Raw genomic sequence first — 23,497 nt, 5'->3', positions numbered from 1 at the left:
CAAGTTGGTGCTTGTTTTATTAGAATCTTATATAATGACTTTTAATGTAAAATGCCCGATTCATGACACTCAAGGATCAGAATCTTAAAGCTTGTGGCCCTCTTTCCAAAAACTCTAGGTTGTAAAGAAAAAGACATTCTAACCCAACATTTTCGGAACATCAATTTGAAAATGTAAACAAAGTAGAATTTCATTTAAAACATTTAATAGCTGAGACAAGCAATGTGAAAAGCTGAATTACAAAAGAAACAATACAACCCAACACTGATGCTACAAGTTTACCTTTCCACAACAGTCAGTACTTCCAGGTCAGTTCTTGCCGCCAAAAAGATGCTGTAGTGGCGAAAAGATTACGCTGGGGAAACAACAAAAAGAGCACATTACACTTAGAATGCTTCTCTGAGAATCGTAATAACAAGGTAATTTCTGCCCACCAGAACAACCCTACCTACACAACCCTAGCACAAAATAATACAGAAGACTGAAAAAATAGAGGTAACAGAGTAACTTGTGCCATAACAGTCTAGTCTCAATAGTTAAAGAGGCTGGCATACATTATGATAAACAAGGAATTTTATTTCTTCCAAAAGTAACTTACCTATCAAACAAACAGTTACTGCCAACATTTAACTTGTGCTGTGCAGTGAACAGACTACTCTTGTGAGGTACAGCTTCAACAGCTTTAGAGCACTCGGTTAGTCAGCAGTGACCAAAAACTGTTTGCATGGTTACTTTGATTTCTGTTTAAAATGGTGTCTGGGAATCAGAGTCACAAAGGCCACAGCTGCCAAACGGCCAAGTAAAGGTCATACATACCTTAACGGGACTGAAGGTCTGTCCTGGGAAGGCCCTGCTAGAAGGGGGAATGTTTAAGTCCCTTAAAAATTGGGCTGGAGATGGCACTCCTCAGGTGATAAAAGACACTTTGTGTAAGGGCTGTGACGGAGGTCAGTAACCCTCCCATGAGGAGTTTTTATCCCAAAGACTGCTCAGAAAAGGAAATTCATTGGGAATGTTGCATCTTACTACAAAAGGACATCCTTGAATGTTCCTTTGCCTTGGGAGACCTTGGTTTAACCACAGAAAACAGGTACCCATTCTTAACAATAATGTAGAATGACCTGAACTGCCAGAATCGGGCACAGTCTCTAACACAGGCTGGGACACAGCAGGACTGCATCTGCTTATAGCCTCAGTATTAGTACCTTCTCCAGAACTTGGAGAGACCTCTTCCTTCTGACTCTTTGCTTGAGAGACCTCTTCCCTCTGACACTTTGCTTCCTTTGTTTACCATTTGGTCCATTTCCTGCAGCAGCTGCACTGTACCCTCAGCCTGACTGGTTGCTGTTCTTTGTTCAAGGTTAGATTCTACAGGTCCCCCTGTAAGAAACAGCAGCAAGAACAAAACCACAAGCTTGCTCTCTCCACGCTCCCTGCACGCCCAATGGCAGACCCTGAAATGAAGAGGTAGGTCCAGACTGACTGGCACGGCACCTGAGAGGTTTCAAAGCAATCACAATGCAGACAGATCTGGAGGTAGGCTCCTACCTCACAGTCCAGCTCTGAAGGAGCTACGTAGCCTAGCTCTGTGGGTGGGAATTCATTATGTGGCAAGAGTCAGCCAAAATCATTGGTGACCTGCTGATTTACAGTGGTTGTAATTCCTAACCTCACATACTGGAAAATATCAAACATGATTTTAAAATGAAAACTAATACCAACCTAATCCTTGCAGCTTTTGATTTAATATGACCAATTTGAATTAAAGAATCCACAAATTCCTTACTTACAGAGATTCACTTGGTTACAGCCTACAGTAAGGGATGCTGGACTAAACTCACAGTCATTTTCTTTGGAGGAATTCTGAAAGGAAAAGGAACCCAAGAACTGTTACATAATATGATGTAACATTCACGTTGTATAAAACTCTATTGTACAGGAGATTTTTATTTGTTTGCTTTCTTTGAGAAGTAAAAGGCAAGGTCTACTCTCTTGTTCTGTGATTATTTTTTCCCTGCTACTATGAGGAATTTCTCCACCAATGTATTTCTACCCTGCCCTCCTCAGGAGCTTCACAGGCCTAACATAAAGCTGTAATTCATTTAGTAGACTTTAACATATCAGATAGTGAAAGAATGACAGCAGCTATAGAGTAGACAGAGATTCCAAAAAACTTGAACAGAGGTGCTGTGGGAAGCAACAGCTACTGGAAAATATAGGCACCCAGGCACCTGGACATGAGCCCCGCTAAGACACAGTCATAGGAGAGAGAGTAATGGAGAAGGGACAAAAGAGTAAAGTGTCAGAAGCACAAGGTGAGCCAGGAATACCCATTAGAAAGGCTAACAGTAATACAAAGCACAGAAAACCCAAAATCAGCATGTAAGCTTCTTTAACAGAGAATAAACCAACTGTGTCATGGAAAGAAGATAAAAGAACAGCTCTACTCCCCGATGCTGTTCCTCTTGCACTAAGCTAAGGTTCATGCAAAACTCCAAACTTCAGATGGCCTGAGATCTTTGCAGTTTAGTCTCAAGAGGATTAACCAAGTCAGGAAAACTGCGGTGACAGGCTGAGCTCCTCTTGGTTCTCTTTCTTTCTTTGACTTCTTCTGGTGCACTTGGTAAGTGAAAAGATGCATAGGCTCATTTCCAATGACCCTGACCAGACAGCCTGCTGTCAAAACTGCAGGACTAGAAAGCATTTGGATAAGAGCTGAAAATGCAATCTATTTAACAGTCATGTGGCTGTGGCACTTCCATGCTCCTCCTTCAGAACCAAGTAGCAATGTTGTAAAGTCAATCCTATGGGTACTAAGTAGAGAGATTTCCTTCATGTTTAATGAGACCTTTCTCTTTTTGAGATGCACACTAAAATACCAGGTGGATTTGGATCCAAAGTCATACACTGCTGACAAATTGAACAAGAGCCCTGGAGGAAGGATCAGAGGAATCCTGAGAAAGTACAGGAGGTACTAATGTATTTTTTTACTAAACCTAATCTTTTTTCTCATCCTGAATACCAAAAAAAAAAAACACAAATGGAAAGCAAACCAAATGGAAAGCATGTCACAGAAGCACCTGGCTCTGATCTCCTAAAAATGCACATAAGGGTGACATCATCTGCATACGATTTCAAGCAGTGCTTGTGACATCTGGTCTGATATTCATGAACACTACAGTTTGATCTGGACAGCCCTTTCAGTATAAGAGTGCCCTGACTAGTGCAAATTTCGGGGACAAGCATCTGTTCTGGAGAAGGTTCTTCTCACCTGAATTAGTATTTGCTGAATTGATGATACATTCATCATAGTTCCAGTTTACCTCGAAAGAGCTCAGGTCCTCCCCCCACATTAGTTAACACAATATGAGATTACAGTGATGTCTGCCACCTACCACATTATTTCTCAGGATCCAATATGCTAACCTGGAGCTCTAGCTTTCAAGAACTCTAATGTTTGGGAAACTCAGCCACTGTGCAAGGAACAGAGGCATTCTGGGGACAGTGATTATAACAAAGTGAGGAATAAAGCTTCTTTCAGAAGGACGACCATTATCCCACCAACAGAGTTTGGAGCACCCGAGGAAAGAAGTCAGAAGACCTGTCACTAATCCTGCAAAGGTAAGTTGAGTGGGGGGAAAAAAAAGTGATACAAGTTTTAGAGACAAATAAGCCTGCTTGTTTTAGAGAAGTTCTTCTGTACTGCATGCTCCTGAAAACCTCCCAGCAAGTATCCTTCCTATCTTGAAAATCCAACAAATCTGTCAAAACCTCTTCTGAAGTTTTGGGCTTATGAAAAGGTGAGGGCTGTTTCAATAAAGGAGTTTATCTGTGCAGGCTGAAGGTAACCATGCAACTAGCACCACCTGAAACTGCAGGTTATTGTATATGCAGAGAATCCCTGCAGAGCAATTATACTGGGATTGGCCCTTTGAAACCAGTCCTACAGGAGCAAGCAGGCATTATGCTCTGGCGATCTCAGGTTTCAAGCAAGCCGACAGGTGACTTTTATGTAAAAGCTCAGTTATGGAGAGGTCCAAAAGCTTCCTGAAATGGAGGCAGCATGTCATCATGCAGAAACATGCAGAAATCCAGGTATTTGATGCAACTGTCCACCTCCCAAGGAACAGTGGCAGAAGAAGCTGTTCCTTTTATCCTACCAGGCAACCTTCTTTGTGGGCAATCCCAAGAAGAATGAGTTTGCCTCCTCAGAAAAGACTCACTCCCAAGAGGCTGAACAAGGAAAGGGGCAGGAAGGCAACAGTGTGGCAGGGATTTGAACTGAATTTAGAATGGGTATCAGTAGTCAGAAAATGGATGAAATGCACTAGGACATTTGGGAGGATGGCCAACAGCCAGGAGGAGAACAGGAGCATTAGGGAAGACCCTGTTACCCAAAAGGTGTACCTAACAGAAGCAGCTCTGTCAGAGCAACCTTTTAGCCTGTGGGCTAAACCAGAAAGAATCCTACAAGGTCTCTGGAGAACAGTGGGTTGAGAAAGCAACTGCCAATCCCTCTGGAATAATGCTGTTGTAAATCTGCCTTCTGATGCCATGGTGAGAAAAGCCATGACACTGCTCCGAGAGAGAGATGTTGGCAAGGCCATCTGCACAGAGAAAGGACACGGGTGGGGAGTGGCAAGTACTCACACCAAAGCCAGTGTCAAGGTGTCAGCACCCACTGTTGGTCCCTCATGGAGTTCTGCATGAGGGGGCATCTGAGGTAAAAAGAGGACTGGAGTCTTGAAGACGGGTAGGGCATCCTTCAGGCTCATATCTGAGAGGCTAAGCTCACCCCTAGAGCTCATAGCTTGACAGTCAGAAAAGTTTGTCTCATCTCCCTGTAAAGCTCATCCTTTGGCTAAATTTGATAAGCAGGAATGACAAATATCTCTATGCAGGTGAAAAGGGAAAAAATTACCTGAAGGCATTTTTAGGCTTGCCACTTTAAGAATCTAGAACTAAACAGATGCTGTTGTCTCTTTCTGAATATTCTGTAGCTTACCATTTCAAATCCATGCTTTGCTTTACTTGTACAGTGAACACACTTGGCTCCAGCTCTAAAAATAAGTGAAATAAGAAAGAACTGAGTTTACAAAAAGGAAGCAATATTGTAAATGGCTAGTCCAAGTATTTCACTAGAAATGATGACTTCAGTGCCTCTAGCCAACAAGACAGATACCCTTAATCTGCTTTGCACTCATTCCAGTACTAGCTTTCTGCTTTTTCCAGTAAAACCAACAAGCAGTTGAAGAGAAAAAAAGCGTTACATAACATGGAAAGGGGGATGACCAGCAAGTTCAGAAAGGCTGTAAACCCTACAAGGTTACTGACACAAAGAAAAGGGCAGGTAGCAAAGAACCATAGGAAGATCTTAAAAGACTCAGTCATGGAGCAATAAAATGGCAGAGGAAACTGTCCAGAGAGGTACAAAGTGATGCATGTGGGAAAAAATAATCCTAGTTTCACACACAAAATAGTGCTCTTTGAGCTGATCGGTATCACTGGTGACACCTGCAGATTCTTGATAGCTCTACACTCAATAGCACCCCAAGAAAAACCAAATCCAAATTCTCTGTGAGGACTTATGAGCAAAAGAGCTTGTCCAAGAAGAAAAAAAGATCAAGTGGTAGTTTGATTACAGTAGGAAAACTCCTTCCTGGGGCAGGGCATGGAATGCTCAGACTGAATGAGCTCTGCAGTCTAACAGAGTAATCAGAAAAAAATAACAGACGGCTTGAAGTTGAGACCTCACCAATTCGATTTTGAAATCAAGAATACACTTTAGAATTGTTAGCTGTTTCAATCTTAACTGCTAGAGCAAGACATAGGACTAAGAGAAAACTGCCAGACTGGATCATGAAATAGCCCTTTCTGGCCTCATATTGTATGAATCTACAATTCATGTGTTGCCTGGAAGAGATGCATTCTGGATCCTGGTGTCAATTCTTCGCTCATTTTCAGCAGTTCTGTTGTGATTAGAAACCGAGAAAGGCGGAGAAAGCCAATGAAAGTACATTTGTATGAGCAGGAAAAGAACTGGCTTCATACTTCTGTTATAATCTATGCATGAAATGCATTTAGGAATTGGGTAGAATATAAGGGAACAAGGGAGATGATCTGACACAGTCATTACACTGCCATGGATGGGGAAAGGTAAGCACAAACACTTCTGATCACAATGCTGGGTCTGGGACTTTCTGCCACGCTCTTGTGAGTATTAAGTACAGGCACGCATTTTCTTTTTTTAAAAGCTACGCTCTATGAAAGAAAGAAGCCTGCTAGACTGTAACTAATAATGGGCCTGCCTCTAAAAGGTAGTCAGGAACTAAGCTTGAAGTTAGCCACCATGAGTCAGCATTGCACCATCATGCTGAAGGCAGCCAACAACATGCCAAGCAGAACTAGGAAGAGTCTTGCCAGCAGCTTGAAGGGGTTGATCCTCTCTGCTCAGGGTTGCTGAAGCCAGTTAGTGTGCTCTGTCCAGACTGGGCTCCCAGGACAAGACTGGGACTAACTGAGGTGAGCCCAGCAAAGGGCGACAAAGATGACTAAGGGACTGGAGCACATGTTGTATACAGAGAGGCTAGGAGAGCTCGGACTGTTCAGCACAGAGAATGCTCAGGGGAGACCTTACCAACGTACACCTGATGGGAGGGAACAAATAAGAGGGAGCCAGGCTCTCAGCAGCACCTTCTGGTAGGACAAGAAGCAAAGGGCACAAACTGCAAGACATGAAATTAAATCTGAATGCAAGAGAAAACTCTTTGACTGCAACTGTGGTCAAGCACTCCATCTGGTTGCTCACAGAAATTGTGGCATCTCCACTCCTGGAGTCCATTCAAAACCTGAGGGGACATGTCCTGGGCAACCTGCTCTGGCTGACCCTGCTTAAGCAGGAGAGGTTGGACTCGATGATATCAGAGGTATCATCCAACCTCCATGAGTCTCTGAAATCACCAAAAGAAGTTCAGCTACAAACATAAAAGATGTGAAAGATGGAAAAAGATGTGTGGTGATACTTACGTGCCCACACAACATGTGCAATTCTGTGAGGCTTTAAAGCACTTTGTAAACAGTAAGCTCAAACGTGTTTTGCCATCAGACTCAAGCAGAGAGGTAGCATTCATCAACTGATACAGAGGAACAGGCTAGGAGGCAGCTAGGAAACTTCCCAGTTCTTTCCTTGTCATCCCTGGCTCAGATGTGCAAGCCAGTACACTGCTTTGTATAGTTACTGAGTTCGCATCCTGCTGTGATTCTACAGATAAAATTAACACAAAAGAGTTAAACAGGAAGACTCTAGTAAAGGGCACAGGAACCTGAAAGCATAAGACAACTCTTCTCAAAATACGGGCAAGGCTGCTTAGATTCTGTCGGCTATGGAACACAAGGAAGAAGACAAACGGGAACGAGTATTACAGAAGAACAAAATATGAGGATGGTACAAGAGACATTAAAAATATTGGTATGTGCTCTGAAAGACTATTTTGTAGTCAACTCACCTACCCATACTTGACTGTGGGCATGAGACCTCTGCTCTGACTTCCACTCTTCTCCTCTTCACCATTTCTTCCACTGCAATACTTTCTGACACTTCATTTCTTCTCTTGACCTTCAAAACATTGCAAATGGTATCGGTACTATTGGATTTTGACTTCTCTATTTGAGAACAAAAGCCAATTAATATTCATATTTTGCAAAATTGTTCCTGTTTATACAACGGAAAAAAATTATTCATGAATAAAGTATTAGTGGCCTTATTCACACACAGTTTAAGCAATGAAAGGCCATCCAGAGAATTATGGTCAACAGTTTTAAACAAGAAATGCTGCTTTCCAGGAGATCTTATTTGCTCCATCTTCAGAGGAGGGCCTACAAATGTAATTAACAGGAATGTAATGCTAGCAGAGACAGTGGGATTTTCTTTTGAGGAATTTGGGGAGGACTTCTTCACTAATTCACTCCATCTTCAGACACCTACCTGTATTGAAAACAAACATACCCTAAGCTCTCATTAAACAAAAACTTCCCAAAGAAGCCTAACTGTTGTTTATGACACATACACCATCGTGGAAATCACTTCATTATTCAGCAATATTGACCTCATACAGACTCTCACAGTGAAGATACCATCGTCCAGCTCAGCTCAGACTTGCAGAAAACAGATTTAACTGAAGCCAGCAGGGCTCTCAGGTCCCGAGGCAGGACTTCAAAGTCTGATGGAATTGACAGCATGATTTCTTCCAACTTGGATGGTCCTGGGTGAGAATTAAGTGCCACCTTCCACTGCCTGACTGACACTCAGAAATAAGAGAACTATAGCATTGCCTATATATATCTGTTCTACTTCTCTAGACTATTTAGAATATAGCTTTAACAAAGAAACAAACAAAACCACACACACAACTTACAATTTCATCACTGCCCTTGTTTACTTCTTTACCTGGAACAGAAGATTATAAAACTTGGTGAATATTTGATGACTGGACTTTCTTTAACCACCTTAAAAGTATATTTTAGCATTGCACCTCACTTTCTGACAACAAGCTAAACTACTGAGAAACAACGCCGGACTTGTGTTTGATATGTTGAAATTAAAAACTGCAAATACAGCTCCTTCAGAACTAGGATTCCTGGCTATGAATACCACATGTTGATGGGACAGGGACAAGTGCTTTTCTTAAAAAAGTCAAAGATGTCTTCAGAAGAGAAGAAGGAACTGCAGAACTGTTAGCATCACCCTGTGTTTTGGACAACAAATGGAAGATGCAAGGAGAGCTGGAGCATAGCCTCCACAAAATACTGGCCAGCTAACCTCTGATGCATGGCATCCATACAAGTTTTCCCGAAGAAAACCCCCTGCCAACAGAAACTTGAAACATCAGTGTGTGAAAGTAACAGCACATTATGTTTTGCATAATTTTAGAACAAAAACGTTGTACAACTATCTGCAGAGGGCAACTAAATACTGGAGCAAGGTGGTCAGGGAAGTGAGTGAATTCTCCATGTTTTGAAGTTTTTGCATCCAAACACGGCAGATTTTCTATGGGATACTAAATGCAAGCAAATGGATAAGACTAAGAAATGACCACTTGTCCATTTTATAAAGGAGACCAGCAGTCGTAACAAAATACAGCAGCCATTCCCATGGACCAACAATCAGAACAGGAAATAGTAAGAATAAACACTTAGTTTTCACAACTGGGAGGTTAAATGTGGAGTCCCATAGAGGTCTCAGTTGCAGCCTGAGGCTGTTCACAGAAAACCTGGAAAATGAGATACTAGCGAGGTGGTAACATTTGCTAATTATACAGAAGACATTATTACCATTATTACTATCATTATTTAGAAAAACAATGCATTCTTTCTTTAGGAAAACAGAAACAAAGAGCGTGATGTTCAACATCAACAAATGTAGTCAAGCACAGGGAAGAAAAACCTGTGTTCCATATACATGTGCTTGCTTCAGCTCCATCCCATCAGACTAACATTAAAGAATGAAGACTGGCAGCCACTGGACATTGCTTTGTAAAAATACTAGCTGATGAGTAAGCAGCAGTTGAAAAGGGAAAGAGAAATTCAGGAGTTTAGAAAAGCAATACAGGACAAAAGAGAACACACTGTTCCGCTCTATTTCAAATCCATGGTACAGCCATACCTGCATGCAGTTTTAGTCCCTCTAATTCAAAAACCCAGTAGATGAAGTGAAAAACAAGACACAGATCATACATGTTTCCAGAAATTATGCAGACATAACCATAGTGACTTACCACAAGATATGTTTTGCTGAAATGAGTTCAGTTCTAGATACACAATGCAAATGTAGGGATAAGGCACAAGATGGACATTCTCATGTTTGAACCTCATCTTTGATACTCTCTCCCATTTACTCAAATCTGAGAATGATGATAAGACTTAAGAACACAGCACCAACATTTCAAAGGGGGAGGAGTCCTGACAATGTTTTCTTGTAAAGCTTTGGAAGTCATACCACATTGAACGTATGTACAAGGGAGCAAATAATATCTGTCAGTATGACCTTTGTGGGAAAACACCATTAACACATTACAAGAAACACTCCAGGTGATACTCTCCTATCAGTTGCTTGTATTAATAGCACTGCATTTCCTTATCTGTATTTGACTTCAGTCCTGACATTCTCCCACAAGAAAAAACACACCAGTCTCTTCCAACCCTATTAATAAAACCTCATCAGCTTTCCTAAAAAAAAAAAAAAAAGTAATTATTTTCAGAATTATTTTTAAAATTGAGATGGACTAGGATTCATAGGAGTAGCATCATTAAATTTACTTCACAGTTCAAAATGGGAGGAATAGGATAATTGACATGACAGCCATCACAGTTACAGACCTTCTTTCCTTTAAGTGCAGTTCTGACACCTAGGAGCTCATGTATGCAAAAAAGGATGACTCCTTACATGTCTCTGATCTCAGGAATAAACAGGTAAAATGAATACCTTTAGTCCATTTGCTAGCAGAAACTAAAATCCTGAGGACTGGAGATGGAGCTCAAGATTTTCCTAGATGAAACATTTGACACAATCAGTTCCTTTAGGGGATGAAATTGCTCATTTGAGTTTGGCTTCAAGGACTCCCGCAGCTGGTGATTAACTAAGAGTTATGCTACAGTGAGGAGCCCGACACACAGACTGCAGGACTACTCATCATGCCGTGCCTCTGAGCTTGCAGTTCTCATCAGGGCCCAGTGCTGGCTGAGCATGTGGATAGACTTCCAAGTCCTAGAAATATAAGTTCATGAATCAAACACTCCCCAAGCACACAAGCAAAACTGGCTGAGCTTCAGTGAAGCAAACCAACAATGTTAAAGAAAATGTATTTTTAACTAAGAAATGTAAAGTGCTGAAGCTGCTAAATGGCAGAACCAGGCCTTGTCCCTGGTATAGCCCTAATCCAAGGCTTGTTTAAAACCCAGTCCAGTTAATCAGTGGGAGAACAGAGAAACAACAGATATCAATTTGTGGGCACAGGTGTTCTCAGAAACACAGGTGTTTTTAGAAAAAATTAGTATATGTGAATAGGAATTGCTTGTTCAAAGACTAAGTGTGCTTGAAGGAGTGTGTGAGTTAAAGCAGGCAGAAAGAAGACCACGATCCAAGGAGGAGCTTGGAACTGAGGCAGACACTAGAACTGAGGAGGTGAAACAACTGGGAGAGTCAGGTGATGGATTCACAGAACTGACAGGACCAAAGGAAACTCCTAAAAACTTCAGACATTGACTAATGATATCATAAGCATATATAAGCTGTGCTGTATCCCTTTGTTCTCTGCCACTCACTGGAGTGCTAGCCCAGCTCTGAGTTGTGATTAAAGCAAACCTAGTGATACCCACGTCTGCGTAAATTTCTCCTTTAACAACAAGGCTTCCTTCGTTTAGGTGCTTCCTGTCTGACCATGCTCTTGGCTACTTTGTCTTCCCGGCAATAACAAGAATAAGTTGCTATCATAAGTACCAGCTTCTGACAGAGAAAGATGATGATCTTGTTCTTGGCTGCTATTACAAAGTATGGCAATAATGCAGTCTTCCAGGAGTAGGAGAGAATGCCTTGGAGGCAGAAACACATGGGTGCTCATTACTCCTGGGCACCCAGACTCACCAGCCGTCCCACCTTAGGACTGAAAAGGCTTCTCACTCAACTAACTTTTCAACAAGAGCCTCAGGAGAGTAACTTCTTCTTAACCCTTTACAGTGCAGCAACTACAACAGAAACATTAATTTACAGTTACCATTTCTTTCATTTAATTATTGTAAATTTAAAATAATAAGCTGCAGAATATGCAGCAGACATGGCTAAATTCTGTCCAGTTGTGGAAGCAAGAAGAAAGAGGTGAAGGCTAGCTGGGCCATTGATGCACTCTGATGAAAAAACATGTAGCAGGAGAAGGAACCTGTAGTAAAGCTGCTGGCCAGAATAATGCAATCTCAAATACCCCAGCACTTACATACCAGAAGTCAAATCCCCAGGAAACTAACTATACTCAACAAAACCTGTGCATGCAAATATTTGAATATTAAGCTTCTATACGCCTATGTTGTGCACAGCTTTTTAAATCGCTGTCTTTTGATAGGAGGCCAGACTGATGACAGCTAAATGCCTCTGCAAACTTTAGGGAAGAAGGAAAAAATCTAGTGACTGGTCCCAAAGGAGTAAGGGGGATGAGCAAAATCAAGTGAATACCGGGTGGAAGACACTGGCTTCATTTTTACGTCTAGATGACAAAGACTATGTTGAAGAGGTGACCAGGATAACTGGATGACAATCCTGCAAGCTTTGTGTCTTCAAAAGCCTGACTGGTCTTCCAACTATTTCAGCTCAACTACTGCTTGTAAAACTCACTCTGTGAAATACTTTTTGTTTCTCTCAGCCATCTATGTGGGTGCATAAGCATATACTCACATTTGCTCCCACCCAAGAAACTTTTATACTCAACATCCCTCCAGGCAACTTAAGATTTCATGGGAACACCATCTTGTTCTCTCAAGTGCAAGCTAGAGCTTCTTCCTGTACAGATTAAAGATGGCTTTGCAGGTAAGAGGCTCATGGATGTGATTTAATCCCAATGTACCTAACAAGAAAACTTGTCTCTGCAGTATTCTCCACTAGTGGGCCAATCTTACTGAGCCTGTAAGGAGCATTTTACGTTTTACTGATCTTTTGAAACAATCACATTAGATGACTTTATCTATACACATTCATTTTCTCTGGCTAAATCAGATTTGGAACACAGGGGTGTTTACCTGAAAGCACCGCAACACATTCTTTCAAATCAGTTCTGTGGTGAAGGCAACAACTGAGGAGGATCTACACCTAACTTAAAACTGCAAAGCTCAAAATAGTCGAGCTACTAGACATGAAGGTCAAATTAAGCAATGCCCAACAGAAACAAATAATGGAATCTTTTCTTTTACAAGTAGGGAAGAAAGGATACATGGAAAGACAGTGAAGTGGTCTGTAGAAAAGGGATGTAAATCATCAAGATTTCCAAGGATTACTCGAATCACTTCCTGGAGGGGCCAAAAAAAGAATGGAAGAAAGAATGTTAACAATATAGCAACAATACCACTGTGAAATACAGTTTAGAGGCTTGGGAATAAATTAACATTACAGTTTGTATGAATCATGGAAAAACAGGTTCTATTTTGCTTTTCCTCCTCCCCAACTTTGCCCTGCTCCCTTCCATGACCTTAGAGCAGGGGTGCTCAAACTATGGCCCACGGACTGGATACGGCCCCTCAGGGTCCTCAATCCAGCCCCCGGTATTTACAGAAACCCCCTGCCCCACCCCCGCTGGGGGTTGGGGGGGGACACACACCAAGCAGCCGCAAACGATGTCCTGCCGCTTCATCTGCGTGCCAGCCCCCTGTTTAAAAAGTTTGAGGACCCCTGCTAGAGTGCACCGCACTAACAGACTCAGAAATTGCAGTGAATTAATATCTTAACCTTGAATTAACACAGAAGCATTACTATGGAGAGTGGAGGTGTGCTTTTATCAAGTTTTACATGTAAGAACTCTCCTTTTTGCCAGCAAAACGCATGTACTACTGACCTGTCTCAAAAATAAACATAGTCCCCTTTTCCTGAATATTGGCCCAATTCAGTTACAAAGGAACTGTAATTCAGTCCCAACAAACATCTGCTTTACAAACAGGAAACTTTTCCAGTAATATCTTTCAATATTTTCAAAAGTGTAAAAGAAAAAAAACCTAAATAATTTTCTGTATCAGTTAAAATCAGCACATTTTCTTCTATAATATTTATCATGCTATTATCGTACTCTGATTTTTTTTTTCCAAGTACCAGGAGCATTTTTAAGCAGGCAGCATATTTGTCTGATTTCCTAGGGAATGGAAGGGGCTTTCTTCTGTCTCAGGAAGATGACAACAACAGAATTCATCGGTTGCAACCAAGTTTGGTCACAAAGTAATGGCATCATTAAAAGAATGTCCACTGGTTCCACTAGCTCCACAGTTATGAGGAAAGCATGTGCAGTTGAGCATAATATTAGCCACTGTCAAGCTAGCACACCAGTACTGCCACAGCTCCTTAAAAATCAGGAGGGTTTGACAGCTAGTCAAGCCTGAGAAACTAAAAAGCAGTGGTCAGGTCCGGGACTGAGTGCGAAACCATGCGAAAGTGCTACTGTGGAATGAATCTGAACAGGAATCAGAAAAGAAGTGGAGTGCAACTAGCTCAACAAGTGATAGTTTTCATTTGTCCAATTTTAACAGTCAGTAGCATTTTTGCAATATTTCAAATTAAAGCATTACTCATCTATGCTAATGCTGCCTGTTGATTACAGTTTTCACTTACATTACTTTTTTTCACCTTCATAACCTCCAGAGAAGGTCCCCTTTACTCTCACTTGAAATGTTGCATTTGACAAAATGCCCTCAGTCCCATAACAAACAGAAGAATTGCTCAGTCTAACATTCCGCTAAGGTTCATCTCCTACCTCTAACTCCTGGACAGCACTTTCAGTGTTGTCGAGATCAGGAGCACTGTGAAACAGAAAGAGTTAGTCCCACCCCAACCAAAAAGCAATGGAGCTACATTAATTGTAAGAGTTTAAACAACAACAAAACATCATTTACATTGTACAGAGAAAATACTTGGCAGGCAGATGAATTCCTAATTTATTGCTTATAAAAAACATCCATTATTCCACAAGAACTGTTTCTTGTGGATTTTCTGCCCACTTTGCTTGTGTGAGGATACAGCAGATGAGAAATCAAATCTTTTCAGTCGATTCTCAGTAACCTTTAGGACTGCTTTTTTGACAAGGTGCCCTCAAACCAGCACCTCTGTCTTCCAGTCTATCATGATGCCATTCTACTTCAAGGGGCTAAAAGAAGGAATCGGCAGGACATGTCTCTTCATCCCCTCCATGGTGCAAACCTGCAGAGGAATGGGCCTTCACAGCATTGGAGCTAGGCCCTGTAATCCTGCATCAAACTGTATTCCCACCTATTAACTACATCTTCTGTAAGACAACTTCTCAAAAGTTGTTTGCTGCTAGGTATCAGCTACCAAATGCAGAGGGAGACAGAAGTTCTTCAAGAAAATCCAAACCCATTAAACAGTAAATAAATCACACACGTCACTTGGAAATAAGTAATCAAAGTGGAGTGGAGTGTAAGGAATTATGGCATGCAAGTATTCTGCTATATGGTTTTGTAGGCAGCTGTTCTCATACCCTCCACATTCAGGGTCCCCAGTCAGAGCTCAGGCAGAGACAAGAACTCTGCTTCATCTTCACAAAGGCTCTTTCCTTGCTTGATACAGAACAAGCCAATGAAAGGAATTACACAGCAGAATGACAGGTATCACCAACCCAAGACTTATGCTGTGGTCATGAAAGTCTTCGTGAATCAGCAGGGAAAGAAAAGTATGATTCTGGAAGGGATGCTGCCATGCTGATGCAGAGAAGAGGGTGGAAAGAATGGAAGAAAGCAAGGCACCATCCAGGGTCTCATGACAAGGATGTCTGATCTGCTATCTGACTGTGGGGGATTCAGTGGTTGGGTTGAGGGGTGCTGAGGATGATATCGGGTAGTTGATGGAATTTAACGTGTTGTTGGCAGTTTGACTTTGAGACAGTTAGAGAGAATGAGTTGTTAAGGATTAACTCAGGTTACAAATACTTTGTATGTCCTGCTAAGCTATAAGTTAAGCACTGGGCAAATGCTTTTGTTCAGAAAAGGAACTTCTCAGATGGATGGGCTGATAGGAAGCTCATCATGTGCAATGCGCTCAGCAAAACTAGGGGAAGGTAATTCCAGCAGGGGGAGATCATGATCACCAAAACTCATTGGCCACCAACTCAAAGAATCCCCCAGACCCAAAAGAAGCTGAGGCTGAGCATGCGAACTAATTAACAAGAGAAACGAGATAATTGTTTGACAAAACAGGAAACAGAGTACTAAGTAATGAAGGAGTTAGGTAACTTGTAACCAATGAAGGCTGATGTCTTTGTATGCTAAACTGTATAAACAGTGTAAAGTTTTGACAATGAGGGAGCTAAGCATTTGAGGTTTGCCACATAGCTGCCTACTTTGCACAAACTAGAATAAAGAAATAAGGAATGCCTTGACTCAGTGTGTGAACTGGTGCTGCACATCGGGTAATGAACCTGCTTACAGGAGAACAGGGAGGAGGGGATGATTACTTTAAGCCTGCAGTGTAGAAATGCCGAAACAGACTCATCTTTAAAGAAGGGAAGAGCCTTCATTGTTACCTGGTTTTCCCTAGGGATTCAGGAGACCTTCAGTGAAGATGATGTCACTCTAGCAAAAGCCTGCGTACATATGTATATAATCAGCTCTATGATCAGCTGGGATCAGCTCCTGCAACTCTTTTGATGTTCTTTTGGGAACCTGTCCTCAGATTGGTCACCATCTTATTGTGGGGAGGAGTTTCACTTCCTAAATCTGCAGGCTGACTGACAGCATTGCTTTGGGCATAAGGCTATGTATGCACTTAGGACTTACTCCTTTACTCTCTCTTAGGAACTGGGAGTGAATCCAGGTGTTTTGAACAAGTACCCCCTACTCACCATACCCATGACACAACAGAGAAGAGTTTCACAAGTTTTGCTGTAAAAGGAGTTGCTTTTGCTATGTTTGACCATGTCGATGTGAAGACTGGCTTGAATTCCAGAACTTATTACAAAACACAAAAGGTGTTGCAGAAGTCCTGTTCCCTCAAGTGTAACAATGAATTGCAAGGACCGATGTTGCAATGCACACAAACCATGAAGACTTGCAGGGGCAATGACAGACTGCCAAACCCCAAAAAAACTTACACTCTCTTTACTATCAGATCAAACACCTGCAGGCTGTTCAGAAACATATGCATGCTATTGGCAGTGCCTTTCAAAGGGGTAACACTGACAAAAAGAGCTTACTCACAAAAAAGAGCAATGTTTCAAGGACCGACTGAACACTACTACATGACACAAGACACACAACACACCTTCCTCTCCAAAATCAACACAGAACAAAACGAGGAAGGTTAATCCTCCTGGGTATGACCCTACTCCAGCAAAAGGCTAGTAAGCAAAGCCAAAGAAACAACTGTGCTTCAATTCATCCCAAAATAAAGCCGTTCAATAGAATTTCAAAAAGCCAGCCTACTTCTATGAAGGAGAAAGGAGACAGGCATTGCACAAGATTTAATGTAGCTTCCAGTCTGGAGACAGCCTAATTGGCATGATGTTCATAGCGCTTTCTCTTCCATTCTTCTGCAGCTAACAGTCACTTCCAGAGTAAACCCAGGCTCTGGCAATGCCTGTGCACATCTGACTGCCAAAGGGAATTCACTCACTCTCATAAAACCACTCCACAGGCAGATGCTCAATGTGTCATTCACTTCCTATGCCATTTTAGCCCTGCTGCAACCTCACTGGCATGAAAACAGGGGTTTCAGGATGACACAATGCTGTTCAGTTTCTCTGATGCAGGGCTACTTGCTGACTCAAAAGGATGACAGCCCTACTTTCTGCATGGTAGCCACAATCTGAAAAGAGGTTTAATCTCAATGGTTTGTAAGACTTTCCAAAAACCTCAACCATCAAGCACCAACCTTGAACTGCTGTCTACTGGTGATCACTGCCTTGGACGTGCACAGGCAGCCAGATTATGCTGAGCCACTGCTTTGGTTTTTTTTAATTAATGTTTCTAAATACCATCATTATTAAGTATTTATCAGAGGCTGAGACAGCAACAACTCATAAACTTTCAGACCAAGTTTTGAGCTCTACAGAGCACTCCTTCTGCAGGACACAACCTGCTCTGGAAAACTACCCTTAAACCTAAGCAGCTCCAGCTCCTTTTGCCAGAGCAGCTCAAACTTCTGTGATTATTATAGGTCACAGCCTCCAGAATTCTGAGTTCCCTCTCAAACTAAAAGCTCTAGAGCTTCTTGAGTGAGCTCATCAAGGTTTTGCCCACTCACAAAAGCACTTCCCTATGTGTCTTGAGCAGCAGACACAAGCAGATTCCTCCAGGGCAAATACCCTCTGGGAAAGTATCTTTTTTACCTCTAAAAGATCATCCTCTTGTTTTACATCTTGTCCATGTGACCAGACTACTCAGTACCCTGTGCTCTGGTTACTTTCTGGCTACTAACTAGAACTTCCTATTTGAGGCTTACCACACAACTGCTACCTCCCACAACCCTCTCATTCATTGTCCCCTGCACACCCAGGGGCTGTCTTCCTTTCTTTTCCTTGTGTGCCACCAGTACCACAGACTGAAATAATCTCCCTTTGCTCTCACTTCTCAGGTTTGCCACTATAGTGCTTTCTAGAAATGGAAAGGAGCAGTTATCCTAAAAGTCCTCTCTGCAGGACAGGCATGTTGTTGTTTGAGAACAGGTTTGTCACAAATACATTTGAAAGAGAAGTAGCAACAGAAAGAGAACCTTGCGAGAAAAAATCCTGAGAGCAGAAGAAACATCTACTGCCAGAAGCCAGTGAGAGTTTCCAAAGATTCTTTCCTTTCTACATCCATGCTTAAGTGCCAGATTGCAAGGCCAGCAAAAGCACATTGCTAGCAGCAGACAGCCCAAGAAACTAGTACATATGTTGAGCGCAGAGCTCCATGGCAGTGCTGGTTCTGACCGGGAAAGCGTTAATTTTCTCCACAGTAGCATCACTGGGTCTACGTTTTGGATTTGTGCTGAAAACAGTGTTGATAACACAGGGATGTTTTAGTTACTGCAGAGCAGTGCTTACACAGTCATAGCCACTTCTGCTCCTCACACTACCCCACCAGCAAGTTGACTGGAGATGCACGAGAAGCCAGGAGGTGACAAGGCTGGGACAACTGACCCCAACTGACCCAAGGGATATTCCAGACCAAAGGACGTCACGCTCAGCAGAAAAACTGGGGGAAGAGGAAAGAAGGGGGGATGTGTGGCATTATGTTGTTTTTCTTCCCAAGTAACCATCAGGTGTAATGGAGCCCTGCTCTCCTGGAGATTAAACACCTGCCTGCTGATGGGAAGCAGTTTCTTCACCAAAAGAGTTGTCAAGCACTGGAACAGGCTGCCCAGGGAAGTGGTTGAATCGCCATCCCTGGAGGTATTTAAAAGACTTGTAGACACGCCACTTAGGGACACAGCGTACTGGTGGACTTGGCAGTAGTAGGTTAAAGGCTGGACTCGATGATCTTAAAGGTCTTTTCCAACCAAAATGATTCTATGATTCTTATTCTGCTTTTCTTGCATGCACAGCTTTTGCTTTAGTTACTAAACTGTCTTTATCTCAACCCACAAGTTTTATTACTTTTACCCTTCCAATTCTCTCCCTCATCCCACTGCAGGGCAGTAAGCAAGCAGCCATGTGGGGCTTAGCTGTCATCTGGGGTTAAACCACTGCAAAGGCTCTAGACCTTCTCAGTTAAACATAGTATTTCAAAATAGTGTCAGTAAAAACACCCTCTTTTTCCACTGAAAAAGCATGAAATCCACACATGGCAGTGAAATAGTGGGTTTTGCAGCTCAAATTACTCCCCCAGGCCAACGCTCATCGTGTGCAAGCTCAGTAGCAACTTTTATGTGACGATTTTCATGGTCAGTGAAAGAAAGCAGGAAATGAGGAGCCCCCAAGATCTGAATTTAAGGTCTCACATTTAAGTAACTCACTGCTACATGCAGTCATCAAACTGCAAGTTGACTTCTCAGTTTTAACATGCTTACCTGCTGAAGTTGCCATACCGGATTTTAAATTTGTATACAAGCCTGCCTGCATGAAGAAACCTTGTTTCAGGCAATGGGTAGGTAAATGGTTTCAATGACATCTTTCTCCCTGAGTGCCAGCCTAGGGAAGCAGGAGAGTCAAAAGGTAAATTGCTAAAACCCTTCACCAGATCTCATTGCATCATAACAGAAATACAGATTACACACAGTTTTTCCTCTTAGAGGACATCTGCAGAAAGAACACATTTCCTACCAGTATCTCCTACAGATCACAGAGAGGCTGACTCAGGTGGCCGTTTCAGTAAAGCAGGGCATTTTTCAGCAGGACAGACCGTGAGCTGATGGTCACCCTGCCTTCACCTGCGCTGCTCTGGAGATTTCACTGTGAAGGTCCCCGAAGCTTTGCAGGCCTCTGGCCCCGGGTGCTGGCAAGCAAGCCCCGGCAGGACTGTGTCCCAGCCCGTGATGGACCCCAATGCAAGGGACACCCCCGACTGCTGCGGACCCCTGCCGCCCCTGCGGGTACAGCCGGAAGCACCTTGTTTCTCCACACACACGCGGGGCGGTTGGTCGGGGCCAGGGCCAGCGGGGCCCGCTGGGGGAAGGCCGGGACCCGCCTCGGGAACCGGCCCAGCGCCCCGGCCTGCCGAGAAGGGAGATGCCGCCGCTGCCGCCTCCTCAGACCCGCTGCTGGCCAGCGGGGACCCCGGATTGGCCACGTCTCCGCTGAAGAAGACAAGCCCCCGCCGCCCGCCCTTGCCTCCGGCGGAGCCGGACCATGACCGCGACCGAGGCAGAACCGAGCCGAGCAGAGCGGCACGAGCAGCGCCGGCAGAGGGCCGCGTCCCCCAGTGGCGCGGAGGTCCGGCCCCCACCCCGCACCGCCGCTGAGCGAGGGGCCGGTGCCCGCGTGGGCGGGGGCTGCCGGCGGAGGTGCCAGAGATGAAGGCGGGTGCAGGCGAGGGCGGGCTTTCCTCGGGGTGCTGGTGGCGACAAGGGGCTGTTGGGCAGGACTGTTGGACACAGGCGAGCTGGCAACCCCGCGTCGCCGTGTCCTTCCAGTGGGTACAGCCCTGCCCTGGTGCGAGGGGAAACCTGTGGCTGGCACGTTCATGCCTTGAGCTCATAGGGTGGGTCAGGGCGCGACCAACTCCTGGCCATGTGCACCGGGACATGGCCAAACTCTGACCACGGGGGACAGGGAACGGCCTCTGCGGCATCTCTGCTGCAGGCTTCCCCGTGGGGGTCCCAGGGGGTCTCCTGGCCTAGCCAGAGATCCCTCTGTGAGGGTACCTGTGGAGGGGAAACTCTGCCAGCACACCTCAAGCAGGGACAGGACAGCTTCTTGGTGAGCCTTCTGAATAAGGAAGACCCTGTTTCAGAGACCCCAGCCACATTTGCTCAGCAGGACATCGCTGCATTATTCCTACAACAGGACCCCAGCTGCAGATACAGGGTGGACATGGCATGGCACAAAGTGCACTGTTTGCCCCAGCTCTGCAACTTCCTTTCAGCCCTGGCGCAGGGGTTGGGGGGGGCAGAGGGCCAGGACATGCTGGCTGCTGGAGGTGGCCAGGGCTGTGCTGCAGAAGTACTGTTGCAGGTGTTGAGGAGACTCCAGGAGGCATCAGACCCGCCATGAGGAAGGCTGGAGGTCAATCCTCAGCTGCTACAGCACCTCCTTTTCTTCCCTTTCTGCCCCATAGAGCTACTTGCTGCACCTCCGCTCTGGGCTGCCACCACCCTCTGCTCCAGGTCCCCACAGCCACATGCTGCTCTGCACTGGCTGATGCTGGAGCTGCACTCCAAGAGCGGTTTGGCTTCCAGCGCAAGCCCAAACATCAGAGGAATTGGCCTTTACCTTGTGGCAGGTCTTGCAACTGCTTTCAAAGTCAACGTTAACTCTGGTGCCTAATGACAGTCCCTTGATGGTGGCCCTAGTTGCTCCCAAATTTCAACGGTCAGGTTTACTTTTCCAGGGTTTAGGCACCTTTCTTGCAAAGACTCCCAGAGATTTTTTCATTCCTCTGCTACACACACAGAGGGCCACAGAAATGCAACAGCAGCAGCATTAGTCTCATCTGGCATTTTTGAGGGGAAACATCCTCTTAAATAGCTGTCTTGGGCCTTTCTGGCAGCCATGTTTTACTTCTAAAACAGACACAACCAAAAAGCCCTGATGATCAGTGACCAAGATAAGCAATGATCAAAAAAAAAAGCCACTTTATATCCCATGAAAGCCTAACAGCAACATTTGTAGGAAAATCAACCTCCCAGTTAGTTCTCTTGTGCCAACCACAACAGACTTTAGTACAGAAGAAGAGGCTTCTAATTAACTAAATAAAAACCTGAACAAATAGCAAAAGCAGACACTGATCTGCCTCCTTGGAGCAGGATAGACAGTTTCCCTTCGCTCTGTAAAGGACATCCTTTCCATCAAAACGAAGAGGTCCTTTATGAACCATGCGGCAATCACTGCCCACTGGCTTCTGATGGCAGTCCAGCCTGGGGAACTCAGCTCAGACAAGTGCTTGCACCACTTTGAGGGTTCTAGGGAGCATCTGGACTCTCTTGCCTCTCAGGAAAGGTCTATAGATCCCAAACATCATTCTCATAAAAAAAAACAAAACAAAACAAACTAAAACCCAGAAAACAGTGTTCATGTCAACCTACAGGGAATGGGAGGGTCCCTACAGGGAATGGGAGGGTCTTAAACTTCTGGAATAACAATTTCCATTTGATTATCAACAAAAAAAAAAACCAAACAGCAGAGGGTAAGCAGTCGGGAGACAAACAAAGGTAACATAGAGTCTCAAAAAATGCTCAGTCCTGGTGAGATCCCATCTGCAGTACTACATCCAGTTTGGGGCTCCCAGACAAATACATTATTTAAAAAGTCACTGACACATAGAAGCAAATGAAGTGGAGGCCGCCAAGACTACCGGGGCTGGAAATATAGGATGCCTGAGGCGAGGTGCAGGGAACTGGGTTAATTCAGTTTGGCGTAGCAGGGGCTTGTGGGGATCCTAAATAGCTGCCCTCAACTGCAGAGAGGACAATGCTGTGTACTTTTTAGAGCTGCATGGTGATAGGACAAGAGGCAATGGGCACACACTAGAACATAGGGAATTCCAGCCAGGTCCATGAGGGAGAAAAACTACTGTGAGATGGCTCACATAATGGAACAGGGCCCAGAGAGGCTATGGGATCTCTATCCTTGGAGGCACAGGAAGCTCAACTACAGGAGGGCCTGAACAACCACTTCTGACTGAACCTGCCGGGAGCAGGCTCCAAGTCCCTTCTTACCTGCATCATTCTGTGATACGCTTTCAGCGGTTAAGAGAGTTCTCAAGAAAACCTCAGCTACATTTCAATGAAACCAAGTGAGTGGACACACGCTGCTGCACACAGCTAATACCACGTGAAAGGAAAACCCCGTCAGGAAAGAAGGCTACAAAGAGATGGCCAGTGTACTGGCAGGTAACTGACGATACACCCAGGCCACGTTCCAGGACACGCACACCCTCCACACTCCTCACCGTACGCCATACCGTTGTGTGGGAGAAAAGGTGGCAGGCCATGTCCCAGAGGGACGAGTCTGTCAGGAGGATGACCCACCCGGTTGGCTTCCAGCGGCCCGGTGCTCTCGAGTGCACACCCCTCACCGCTCCAGGCCGCCGGCGGGTCGCACCCGCCAATGGCAGCGCGCCTTGCTCGCCCGGCCCCTGCCCCGCATCGGAAAGCGGAGCCGGCGGG

General features: G+C 44.3%; 1 protein-coding gene across 5 annotated transcripts; it reads right to left on the bottom strand.

The window, feature by feature from the left end:
- MAJIN (membrane anchored junction protein) lies at positions 1-23,459 on the bottom strand. 5 transcript variants are annotated; one of them, XM_040583223.1, is made up of 11 exons: positions 23,281-23,459; positions 19,742-19,862; positions 14,496-14,541; positions 12,972-13,047; positions 9,774-9,899; positions 8,415-8,446; positions 7,506-7,615; positions 5,006-5,060; positions 1,791-1,863; positions 1,206-1,380; positions 1-355 (listed from the first exon to the last, which is right to left on the bottom strand). In XM_040583223.1, exons 1-11 carry the CDS (start codon positions 23,288-23,290, stop codon positions 310-312), a joined length of 870 nt encoding a protein of 289 aa, XP_040439157.1. In that variant the 5' UTR covers positions 23,291-23,459; the 3' UTR covers positions 1-309. The 5 variants fall into 5 exon arrangements, with proteins under 5 accessions (XP_040439157.1, XP_040439159.1, XP_040439158.1 ...); XM_040583225.1 differs by having other exon boundaries at positions 23,293-23,459; XM_040583224.1 differs by lacking the exon at positions 23,281-23,459 and adding an exon at positions 19,995-22,419.
- Positions 23,460-23,497: the final 38 nt, after the last annotated feature.

Source organism: Falco naumanni, chromosome 2 (genome assembly GCF_017639655.2).
Source record: "Falco naumanni isolate bFalNau1 chromosome 2, bFalNau1.pat, whole genome shotgun sequence".
Taxonomy (NCBI): Eukaryota; Metazoa; Chordata; class Aves; order Falconiformes; family Falconidae; genus Falco; species Falco naumanni.
Note: the sequence above shows the minus strand (reverse complement) of the source record. Positions and strands in the feature narration are given on the sequence as shown.